General features: G+C 43.3%; 1 protein-coding gene across 1 annotated transcript in view; it reads left to right on the top strand.

Moving 5' to 3' along the window:
- LOC131958636 (proteinase-activated receptor 1-like) overlaps nt 1-11,526 on the top strand; it is an 11,771-nt gene extending 245 nt beyond the window's left edge. The window contains exons 1-3 of the mRNA XM_059323772.1: nt 1-61; nt 10,734-10,921; nt 11,013-11,526. The exon at nt 1-61 is cut by the window's left edge and continues 245 nt beyond it. Of these exons, the coding sequence (XP_059179755.1) occupies nt 1-61; nt 10,734-10,921; nt 11,013-11,526 (763 nt within the window). The remainder of the gene's footprint in view (nt 62-10,733; nt 10,922-11,012) is intronic.
- Nucleotides 11,527-12,926: the final 1,400 nt, after the last annotated feature.

The following is a 12,926-nucleotide window of genomic DNA, read 5'->3' as shown; positions in this document are numbered from 1 at the left end:
CGTGATCGTGTGTCTCAGCCTTCCTTTGACCCTCTGGGCCATCGCTGCACTTTATTCTCTGGTAACAACTTTAAACTGACACTTTGTCTATCTGTCTGTAATGTACATTGTTACTGACATGCCCACTTTATACTAATAACCCACAAGTCTCTTCTTTACAGACATGCCCACTTTATGCTGATAACCCACGAGTCTCCTCTTTACAGGCATGCCCACTTTATGTTGATAACCCACGAGTCTCTGTTGTGTAATTTATTGGTCCAAGTTGTAGGTCAAATAGCTCATAAATTAGTTTTTAAAGGAGTCCAATTGGAAAAAATTACTTCTCTTATCTTTAACAATAAATCAAAAGCCCCGTTGGAAAACAGCTCCAAAAAAACTCTCTAACAAGTCTCAAAAATCTTCAAGCAGGAGTCCAAGATCTTGTGACACACTTTATTATCGATAAAAAGTGGAGAGAACAAATATAATACACACAAGGTGCAGTCCATGAGCTCTCTAACTCGAATGACACTTACATGAGTTATTATAGAGAAATCACACACATCTGTCCATCCCATCATTAATATTTATTATGACCTTTCCTCCAATAAAATTTGTTAATTCTTTAGATTTCTCCTCCTAGGGGCTGCTCCAAATCCGCCCCCCCTAGGTGCAGGTGGCATTACCTCATCCCCTGGCAGAGAGACATCAATATGTTTAGGGGTTGAAACTATTGCCATGATTTAAAATCCCGCATTGGTTCTCATAGGGCCTTTCTATGCTTTATTTACTATGATTTAAAATGATCCGTTAGTTCCCACAGAGTTTTTCCATATTCTTACTTCTTACTCATCTGTCTGCTATACACAGAGCCTTTTCTATTTTTCATTTCTCACTCAGAGTATGCTACTGTATTTAGCCCTTGTAAATGCTGCTTCTTGCCCAGCTGGGTAACCTTGCTTCTTATTCTTATTCTTGCTTCTCTCTTATTCTTACCAGCACTTAAAACAACATCTCTGGCGAAAGATCACAGGTGTTTTTCTGGCACAAACTTAACATTCTTATCTAGGCCTTATTGTACTTCTCCTCTCTTCCAGTACTTCTCCACCTTTCAGTTAAATCTCTGCAGCATATTGATTATACATATAACATCATATAGATCACTCAGGGTTACATTATTTAATCACACTTTGTCATACAAATAGCTACATAGTACCTCTAGAGACCCTCATAAAGAGATACTAGCTTAACTCTCACCACATTATTTACTCTACATTATCCCCCCTATGTGACTTAATTAGTCACATCTCAGTAATGTCGCCGTCTAAAGATGGCCGTAGCCACCCTACTAGGTTCACTTTATCACTATTGACAAGGATCCATTTTTACAGCTTAAGTGGGAGTTATGCCAGCTCTCACAAGGACTAGGTGCAAGCCTTAAACTCGTTTCCCAAGCGTTTTAGCGTTACAGTAGTATATATATATGAGGTCACACAGGATATATAATTCCAGCACACTGGTCCAGTATATATTCACACAAATCTTAGTGCGGTGATACAGTAGATAAATGTAATGTGACAATCAAAACCTTTACCAGTGTTTGACTAACTTTATCAAATGTAGTGTGACAATTAAACCTTTACTAGTGTTTGACTAACTTTATCAAATGTAGTGTGACAATTAAACCTTTACTAGTGTTTGACTAACTTTATCAAATGTAGTGTGACAATTAAACCTTTACTATGAAATCTCCAAAAGGGAGCTACAATACATCACACATTTTGAGTCATATAAAGTAAACATGATTATACCATGGTAAAAAGAAATTAAATCTGCTGAGATGAAGATCTTTTGCTCCATGTGCCAGACGCACAGTGGAATGCCACCACCAGGGAGAGGTTACATGTGATGCCTGGTGATGGGGTTCTCAGCGTTCCTCAGGTCCAGGAAGGCCTCAGATGTAGAGGATAGGGACCCCGGGTCCCTCATCAGGGCTTGGTAAGCGGATAGGAGTGGTGGGTGAATATGAGGGTGATGGGCTTCGAGGAGAGGGTGCTGGGCTGCGGTGAGTGGGCAGGTTGTCTTCGTCGGCGATCATATCAGCCAATGCCCTAGTTAGTGCCACACGACATGGCGCATTAGGGGAGAGTTCCCGAGTGTGGCGTCTGTAGATTTCCAGCTCACGTAGGAGGCGCCTCACCAGGTTTTGTTTGTCAACCCGGATTTCCATCTCGTGCCTCCATCTGGCCAGCAATCTCTCCCGCTCGCTGGCCCACTCCTGTTTCATTGCCTCTCTTTCAACAGCCCATGCTCTCTCCAGCGTCTTCCTGGTGCTAGCCCACACTCTCTTCTGTGCTGCAGCCGCTTCGAGGCGGTCACGCTTTGCTGCCCAGTTGATCCGGGCCTTGATTCTGGCCCTTTCCTTCCGGAGGTTGGCAACCTCTTCAGGGGTACGGCCCTTCAGGTACCTGGAGAATGCCGCCATGGTCATTTTTGCCAATGCCTCTGCTCCTCCCCCTGGCTGCAGTAGGACGTAGTTGGCCTCCTTCTCCTCCTCGTCCGATGAGGAGGATTCGTCAATATCCTCAGTCGCCGGCCATCCTTCTCCAATCATCATCTGCTCCTCCCACTGGCGCTGTAGAGACTTCTGGGCCACTGGCTGCTGCATGTGCCGGGGAGTTTTGGCAGTAGACTTGGATGGTCTCACCTGTTGATTCCCTGGCCCTGGTTTTGGTGGTGCGGGTTGATCCAACAGCACCTGCAGCATGCTCGGTCCCTGCGCAGGAGACGGGTCGTGCCTCCGAGACATCCATTGCTCAGAAGGGTCACCTGGGAGCCACGCCTGCTGAGGGAAGTGGTGGGAACTGTGTGGCCTTAGCCTCTATTACAGTTTTGACCTGTTGGAAGATAGCCTTGTATATTTGCGTTAGATGTTTCAGATAATAGGTGAATTCATGTTGATATTGTTCAAGCGGAGGCCCCTCATAGGGTCCTCTGTAAAAGGGGACCGGCATCGGTCTCCCTGTTAGTGCTTCATGCAGTGTTAGGTGGGTTAGTCTGTTACACTGTGTTCTCATGCTCATCAAAGCAAGTGGCAATGCCTCCACCCAGCTTAGCTTATGGTCACTGTCAGCCATAATTTTTGTGATTTTGTTCTTCAAAACTCCATTAGCTCGTTCTACTTGTCCCTGTGACTGAGGGTGATACACACAGCCATATTTCTGCTTAATTCCTAGCATTTTCATGGCAATTTTCATCACATTAGCTGTAAAATGCGGACCATTGTCAGAGCTCATTACATCTGGTATTCCAAACCGTGGAAAAACTTCTTTACACAGAAACTTAGCTGCTGACCTCGCATCTGGACCTTTTGTTGGAACTGCTTCCACCCACTTGGTAAACCTGTCCACAACCACAAGAATGTACCTGTAACCATTCTTTCTGTCTATCATATCTATGTAATCCATTTGCAGATGGTGAAATGGCCCTTCAGGCACCGGAACATGTGCTAACGGTGTCGTGAACGCTCTCCTGACATTATTCGTGTTACATACCGTGCATGCATTTATCCATCTATCAACTCTGTGTGCCAACATTGGTGACCACCAGACTGCTTGCAGTCGTCTCAATATCTCCCCCCTAGCGACATGGTCTTGACCATGCGCTTCCTGAATGGCAATTGGTACCAATGCCGGTGGGAGGACAAATTGTCCCTGCGCACTGAGCCAGAGGCCATTTTTATGTGGGTCTGGATTATTTTGGATTTTAATTGCGCCTCTTTTGATCCATATTTGATGTGACCACGGACCGGCTCTTTCCTGTGCTTCTTTAAGAGATGTTATGTTTGTTATAGGTTCCAGATTCTCTGCCATTAAAAGTGGTCCCATGTATGTGGGCGTAGCTACACGTTTAGCTGCTTCATCTGCTAAATTGTTGCCTTTGGCTATCAGGGAGTCAGTTTTTTGGTGGGCCGGGCATTTGATAATAGCAAGTGCTTTAGGGAGGTGTATGGCCTCTAGCAGAGCTGAAATAGCTTCCCCATGAGTTACTGGAGAGCCATCTGCCCTTAAAAAACCTCTTTGCTTCCACGTGACGCCATAAACATGGCACACGCCATAGGCGTATTGTGAGTCTGTATATACATTTAGGGTCTTACCCGCTGCCAAGTGACATGCTGCAGTCAAAGCCTTGATTTCTGCGAGCTGCGCTGAACAAGGCTGGTTAAGTTTAGTGGCTTGTACCTCATAGAAAGAGCCGTCAGACTGCAACTGTATTATGGCGTAACCAGCGTGGTTTCCTGCTGCATCTCTAAAACAGGAACCATCCACAAACAGAGTTATTTCAGCAGTTATTGGTTGATTATCTAGATCTTTACGTGGTTTCATGAACTCATTTGTTGTCTGGAGACAGTCATGTGGTGTCCCGTCTACAGGAGTCACCATCCGGGTGGCAGGATTGATTGTGGTGCATCTTTGTACTGTAAGCTCTGGGGCAGCAAGGATTACCTCATAGCCTGTCCGTCGAGCCTGTGTCAAAACAAATCTGGGACTTGTGATTAGTGCATGTAATTGATGTGATGTATACAAAATAGTCGGGTGTCCCATTGTGATGCTTGACGCTTTCTGAAAGGCAAAAGCTGCCGCTGCCAATCCCTGATAACATGGAGGAAGACCTGTTTCAATGTTATCCAGCTTGGTGCTATAATATGCTAATGGTTGCTTACCACTGGGAGTGTCCTGCATCAGAACCGCACACGCATAACCTGCTGTTTCTGCAACATATAAAAGGAACACATTAGCATAGTTAGGATTACCTAGTGCTGGCGCTGTTCGCATGTCTGCTTTGAGGGCTTCAAAAGCTCCCTCTGCCTCAGGGTGCCACTGTAGCGTAGCTGAGCCGTCCGTCTGACCCGCGGCTCGTATCAAACCTCTTAACGGGGCTGTTTTAATAGCGTAGTCGCAGATCCACAGGCGGCTGAACCCCGCCATCCCCAGAAAGGAGAGCATTTGCCCCACCGTTTGTGGTTTAGGGGCTTTTGTCACTGCTTCGATCTGAGAGGGTGCAATAGCACGCTTGCTGCCACACAGTTGCCTGCCTAGATATTCAACCTGTGGCTGACAAAATTGTAATTTGTCTTTACTTACTTTGTGTCCCCCCTTTGCTAAAGCCTGCAGGACCAGGACTGAGTCATGCTCACACTGCGCCTGAGATGTGCTACAAACTAACAAGTCATCAACATACTGCAAAACGATGCTAGTGACATTTACGTGTTGTAAATCATCTGACAATACTTTGTTAAAAATCGATGGGCTCTCGACATATCCCTGTGGGAGGCGTGTGTATGTGTATTGTTGTCCTTTGAATGTGAATGCAAACAGAAACTGTGATGCGGGATGTAATGGCACGCTGAAAAATGCTGAGCATAGATCAATGACTGTGTACCAGCAGGCGTCATGAGGGATATTTGAAAGTAATGTGTGTGGATCTGGTACTATAGGTATCTCTGCACCCACTACTGCATTGATGGCGCGTAGATCATGCACCAGTCTGTAGTCATCTGAGCTTGGTTTCTTTATAGGAAAGATAGGAGTGTTACAGGGACTTTTGGTTGGTTTTAACACACCTGCTGCTACCAGGCCCTTGATTGTTGTTTCTATCCCTGTTACTTGATGTGGTTTCAGAGGATATTGTTTCCTGTACGGTAGGGTAACATCCTGTTTTATTTTTATTTTTACTGGTTGTGCAGATTTTACTAATCCTACATCTGTTTTATGTTTTGACCACAACCCGGATGGTATGTTACCTAACAGTTCATTATGTTTTTCTGAAAGTGGCATTTGAGTAGGCGGCCTTTCACTGAGCAGCACCTGAACAGGTTGTACTTCTTCATAGGTGCGCACAGATATCTTCATGAACTGTCCATTAAGGGATGTCTGCACATGTGTGTCAGTTGTGAATTTCCATTCCTGTATTTGCTGCGCTGCCTTCACCATTGGTCCCAGATCGTGTGACTCATAGCCTTTGGTTGTCATGAGTGTAACATGTGGGGCAGAGTTAGGCACAGCAAACCAGTCTCTTAAGTCACGCCCACACACATTCAGGTTAACGGCTGCCGCCGCTCCTTGTGGTCCAATGTATATGTTTTCACAAGCTATGTGCACAGGAGCTTTTTGACACAGCAAGTCTGTCCAACAGGTTCTGTAATCTTGATGTTGTTGTTTGCTTGCCTGATACTCTCTTTTATTTCTTCTTCCCTCTGAGCTGCTGCTTTCTGTGTCAGAAGAGTCATCACTGGAGCACACTGTGTCAGGCTCAGCTTCAGTGTGGTGTACCTTGTTGCCAGATCTTCTCACCTTATCTCGGACAATGTCACTGGAGGTCATGCTCTTTTTATCCTCTTCTCCAGATACTTCTTCATTTGGTTGTGTGTTCCAGTTAATTGTAAATGTTTCCATCAGTCGTCCTTCAGTGGTATCTCCCTGTGCCCTTAGTGGATATTGTCCTGTCCCGGATGGGCCAGCAGGGGGCGCTGTAGGAGGCTGAGCAGTGGTGTGAGCTACAGGTGGGATCATGGGCTGAACTGTAGGGGGCGCATATGGTGGAGGCTGAGTCATCTCCCCTTGTGCTGCAGGCGTGGTCTGTTGTTCCGTCTCCTCTTTATCCATCATGGCTGGCATCTGTTTGACGTCCATCACATGTTGTCTGGCTGTTTCTCTGAACCAGCTGAGCACCTCTCTTTCTCTGGCCCGTTTCCCTTCTCTGCTGTTACTTGTGTCTTTGGCCTTAAAGTGCTTGATGTTGGCCTCCACCTCTCTACAGCATGCTGCTTCGAACATCCCGTTAGTGGGCCAGCACAGTCTGCCATTTGTACGTCTGTTCCACCTCTTCATGCACTTTTGGATCTGTTTGGCATAATCCGGGTGTTGTCTTATTACTAGTTCTACTGGGGTTAACAATCCTCCGCTTTTTATCATTTTAGCGCCCATGATCTCTTGTTTAGCTCCCGTATCCTGCCTAGTAAGTTCCGGCTGTCCCTCTTCTCTGGTTCTGATATGAACTATTATTTTGCTAACAGTTATCCCAACTTTTTTTCCACCATTAGGGGAGTTGTAAAGCAAATTCTCAGTCCTGTCCTTGGCTCGGGTTTTCACTATGTATTCAAACTTTCCTGTATACTCCTGCGATGGTTAAATCGTCAGGAATGCCCAGCCACGGGCGCAACGGGAGGGTGCCTTTAATTAGGGGATTTTGGCACAAACTCTCTAATATTGTGGCTAGGGTGGGGCCCAGATTCTACGTATTATTCCTTCCCACGACACTGCAGGAAATTCCTTTTTGGTTTGGGTTAAATTAAGAATTCGAGTGAGGTGTCACAACTTTTGACAGATCTTCTGTTCTGTCTGCCAGTGCTCTATGCCGTATACGTCAATTTATGACCGTTCCAACAACAAATGAGTTCTGATACCATGGGTTTCAATGTCTCCCTCAGTAGTAATATGTTCAGGGGTTAATTTTCCTCTTCACTCTCACTACTCATTCGATCTTTGGCCATATATTCTCTTACCCCTCCTTATTTCACTATTTTGGGTTATTTTATACCTTCTTACTGTACTATTGTGTATTTTTCCTTCTTTAACCTATTTATTTCTATTTATTTATATATATATATTTATATTTAAATTTATTTATATATAATTTTCACTTCAACTCTCAACAACTCTCCAAATAACTCCACTAAGAGCCTATTTATTTCTATTTATTTATATGTATATATTTATATTTAAATTTATTTATATATAATTTTCACTTCAACTCTCAACTACTCTCCAAATAACTCCACTAAGAGCCTATTTATTTCTATTTATTTATATGTATATATTTATACTTAAATGTATTTATCATTTAATTTTCACTCCAACTCTCAACTACTCTCCAAATAGCTCCACTAAGAGCCTATTTATTTCTATTTATTTATATGTATATATTTATACTTAAATGTATTTATCATTTAATTTTCACTCCAACTCTCAACTACTCTCCAAATAGCTCCACTAAGAACCTATTTATGAAGCTCAGAAGAGTTAGAATTCCTAAGGTTATTTGCTCCGTAACAACTGACGCGTGATGGGCTGTAAATTTTCAATCCTTTCTGCTCCTTCAAACGAAAAAGTCAGATTTATACAAATGTGTGTGCGTATTTTAAGCAGTCTGTTGTTAAGGTGGATGTGGATGTGTGTGTGTGTGCCGTTTTTATCTCTCCCCTGTGTGTGTGTGTGTGTGTGTGTGTCTTATCTCTCTGCTCTCTCTTTTTCCTCTCTCGCCCTCTCAGCCAGCCGGCTCCAGCAGGCTCGCTATTAACTCACACCAGCGTTTATATACACTCAAACAGCGTCTATATACACATTACTAAACTACAAAAGAGCAAGGAGAACAACTTAGTTGGGCTTGCTGCCACTATTATACATTTCTTATATACTGCCCCTACTGTAAACGAAGTGGGGCGCCTAGGAATACCGTACACTCTGACGGTAGCTGCCTCCGCTGGACAGTCGCATGCCTAAAATGATTTGTTCCTCAAATCATTTAGCTACCTCCGCTGGGTAGTGAGACGTCTTTTCTTATTCCTCATAACATAAAACACCAACAGTCTTGCCTGCCTTGACTCCTTATACTTCTATCAAAATTCTTTCCCTTTCTCACTCTATTCTTTTCAACCTCTTTTAGCACAAGTACGTTATTAAATACACTTCCCTAACATTAACAACAGTATCTAGTGCTCTCCGTCAGACCCCTTTTTTTTTCTTTAAAAAAAGGTGTTCTTAAGTCAACTATTTAGACATTTACATTTTAATTAAAACTCAACATTAAGAACTTCAATCACTCACTTACGCAGCTCTCTCTTTTTTTATGACTTACTACTTCTTATCTATTCAACTATCACTGTCTCAGCACCTGCCAAATTAGACCTCCGTCAAACGCGGCTGTTGCCAGCAACCAGATTACAATGCAAACATTAAACAGTATCTGATCACAGTCATTCACTCTCTCCGCGCCATGGTTTTGCTGAGACATGCAGACAGATTTGGACAAACGTAAAATAGACAGCACACACAGTTAGTTTAGACAGACAACATGGTTTGTCACAAAATCTCTGTTATCTCCTGCAATGGTTAACTTGGGTTAATTAATTCAAATTAGATTGGGTTCAAGAGGGAAGAATCACAGTTTAGAAAGCAGTTCCTCACCTGGGCGGACCTCACCTGTCACTCAGACACCACTTTGATCAAATTTGCAGAGACAACGTTCTGCTTACCTTGATTTTTAGTGGGCCCGTGGTTCTGATGACAGGATGAGATGACGCCGCTGGTGACGGATGCCTCCCGGATCCTTTTCCCTCCTGGCTAGCTCGCCAAAATGTTGTGTAATTTATTGGTCCAAGTTGTAGGTCAAATAGCTCATAAATTAGTTTTTAAAGGAGTCCAATTGGAAAAAATTACTTCTCTTATCTTTAACAATAAATCAAAAGCCCCGTTGGAAAACAGCTCCAAAAAAACTCTCTAACAAGTCTCAAAAATCTTCTAGCAGGAGTCCAAGATCTTGTGACACACTTTATTATCGATAAAAAGTGGAGAGAACAAATATAATACACACAAGGTGCAGTCCATGAGCTCTCTAACTCGAATGACACTTACATGAGTTATTATAGAGAAATCACACACATCTGTCCATCCCATCATTAATATTTATTATGACCTTTCCTCCAATAAAATTTGTTAATTCTTTAGATTTCTCCTCCTAGGGGCTGCTCCAAATCCGCCCCCCCTAGGTGCAGGTGGCATTACCTCATCCCCTGGCAGAGAGACATCAATATGTTTAGGGGTTGAAACTATTGCCATGATTTAAAATCCTGCATTGGTTCTCATAGGGCCTTTCTATGCTTTATTTACTATGATTTAAAATGATCCGTTAGTTCCCACAGAGTTTTTCCATATTCTTACTTCTTACTCATCTGTCTGCTATACACAGAGCCTTTTCTATTTTTCATTTCTCACTCAGAGTATGCTACTGTATTTAGCCCTTGTAAATGCTGCTTCTTGCCCAGCTGGGTAACCTTGCTTCTTATTCTTATTCTTGCTTCTCTCTTATTCTTACCAGCACTTAAAACAACATCTCTGGCGAAAGATCACAGGTGTTTTTCTGGCACAAACTTAACATTCTTATCTAGGCCTTATTGTACTTCTCCTCTCTTCCAGTACTTCTCCACCTTTCAGTTAAATCTCTGCAGCATATTGATTATACATATAACATCATATAGATCACTCAGGGTTACATTATTTAATCACACTTTGTCATACAAATAGCTACATAGTACCTCTAGAGACCCTCATAAAGAGATACTAGCTTAACTCTCACCACATTATTTACTCTACATCTCCTCTTTACTGACATGCCCACTTTATGCTGAGAACATGCAGTTTAAAGAGATGTATTCTCAAATTAAAAAACATGTTTTAAACAAATTATATCAACCGAAAACTTATGAGAGATAGTTGAGCATGGAAATTGACTTCAGAAACTATACAATAATGCTTTGAACTCTTCTAAATTCTCTATAAAATGGGGGATGACCTAAATCAACATTAAATCACCATAAAACAGAATGGAAAACAAAACATATACCTGATAATATGTGGAGGTGGTGGAGTTCAGAACATGTTTCCAGCTGCTTGTTAACTTTTGTTTACCTGCAGGTGAGAAAAGATCAAGTTGCTCCGATCTACGTCATCAACCTTCTCATCTCCGACCTCGTCCAGTTCTGCTACATGATCGTTGAGGTGGCAGCACCAGAGAAGAAGAATTTACTTAAACTCTTCATGTACATTTACGACTACAGTGTGTTGGTCAGTGTTGGCTTCATGGTGGTCATCGCTCTGGAAAGGTAGCTACCTGTCTATCCAATATGTGTCAAGCTTCAGAGTCTGACCATTGTATCTCTGTAGAACTCTGAAGCTGTCTGTCTTGTATTTCAGGTATTTGGCTGTCGTCCACCCACTGTGGTACCGCTTCAGACGAACCAACAAGACCTGTGTGCTGATCTGTGTCCTGGTCTGGATCCTCCCTGTTGTCCCTGTCCTCACTGAGTGTTTCTGTGATAGGTTCCAGGTTGTAGGAACCATCTTAGGGGTCTTCTTCCTCCTTCCTCTCCCGCTGCTCATGTTCTTCCTGATCGCGACTCTCAAAGCCCTGTATGCTTCCACCTTGGTCCCGTCTGAGGAAAAACGCAGAATCACAGGAATGTTGGTCCTGGTGCTGCTGATTTACCTGTCTCTGTTCCTGCCCGCCATCATTGCGTTGCTAACACAAGAGAGAAACAACTCACATATATTGACCGCAGAGTACCTGGCTCCGATGTTTCTTAAGTTGAGTCCTCTTGCGGACTTGTTTCTGTATGTTTTCTTGAGGAAAGGGGCCACAAACAAGTGTCCAGCCTGCATGTGTTGCTGGAGAGCAGACAGCAGTGAGCTCAGTAGTATAACTACCTAACTAACAACAACAGCGGACTCCATCGTTCCTAGATGAAGATGTTGCTCCTGTGTCAGCAAACACACAAACACCTGAGCTGCTCGTCTTGATTCTGTAAACGCAAATTATATTGATGAAACATGTATTAGTTGGTCTTGTTGGTCAGATAGCCCCGCCCCCAGCCCCTGATGTAAGCGGTTCATGATTCAAGACCAGCAACGACTTGGTGACCAAGACTTGGTGCCACTCTGGAACCAGTTCTCACCAGCAGAGAACCGGTTCCAGATTAGGCACTGGCCCCGAACCGGCCCTCAAACAGCCTTAGTCGAAAAGGGGTATCTGTGTTGATCTGAGTGTAGGCTCTCTTCCTCACTCTTCCTCTACAGTCCAAAAACATGCAGCTTAGGTTTAATTGGTGACTCTAAATTGCCCATAGGAGTGTATGAGAGCGTGAATGGTTGACCTGTCCAGGGTGAACCCGCCTCTCGCCCAACGTCACCTGGGATCGGCTCCAGCCCCCTACGACCAAGATATTTATTTTATATGATATGATATGATGTATATTATATATAACATAATTTTCCAATTTTTTTCTCAATTTAAAGCGGGGCCCCTATTAATGACGGCCTCATTTAGTAACCAGGTGTAAAGACAATTTTTAGTAAATAAAAGCCGGCCTCTTTTATAGGCTGGGGGTCTTACCGGTGTTATGTCAAAGTCTGTTCCCCCTTCGATATGTGTCCCCCTTACCTTAACCTGCACCACCCTGGTCCCTGACCCCAACCAGTCCTCCTTTAAGTTGTTAACATGACCCCAAGTTTACCTTAACCCCAAACAGTTCTCTCTACAAGGCCTCACCTTAAACTGAAATCCTAACTCCAACCGTGGAGGTGATGCTACGGAGAACACCATTCAGGAAACAGGAAGTTTGGCCACACGGGTTAGTACTGTAGGTAAATATGGTTGTTTCTCCCGCTGTCCTAGTCATTCTCTGTAAAGTCAAGCCGTTTACGCACGTTCTTCTGGGCTTTTTAGTAGTTTAGACATTTTAAATCCTGCTTAAAATGAACATTCAGCGTGCTGATCATTGTTTGTTTACATCCGAGTACTTTCAATATGGCCGACATCCGGGTAACTGGCTAGAATGTGCTGTATAAAACACTCTAAAAAGTGCCGTTCAGAGCTGCTCTGATTTTCTTTTTTTAATAAAAGCCTCCTTAAAATAATAGCCCGCCCCTATTATTAGCCAGGTCCCAAACTGATTTTTTATAAATAGAAGCCCTGGCTACTATTTGAGGAAATACGGTACATGCTTTTTGTTTATCTTTACTTCATATAAGCTTTATCTTTTATGTTTTTGCGGGAACAAAACCTCACTTGGCACAATCATCCACAATCATGGCTTCTCATACCATTATTAC

This window comes from Centropristis striata, chromosome 20 (assembly GCF_030273125.1).
Source record: "Centropristis striata isolate RG_2023a ecotype Rhode Island chromosome 20, C.striata_1.0, whole genome shotgun sequence".
Classification (NCBI taxonomy): Eukaryota; Metazoa; Chordata; class Actinopteri; order Perciformes; family Serranidae; genus Centropristis; species Centropristis striata.
This window is presented reverse-complemented; position numbering and strand designations above follow the sequence as displayed.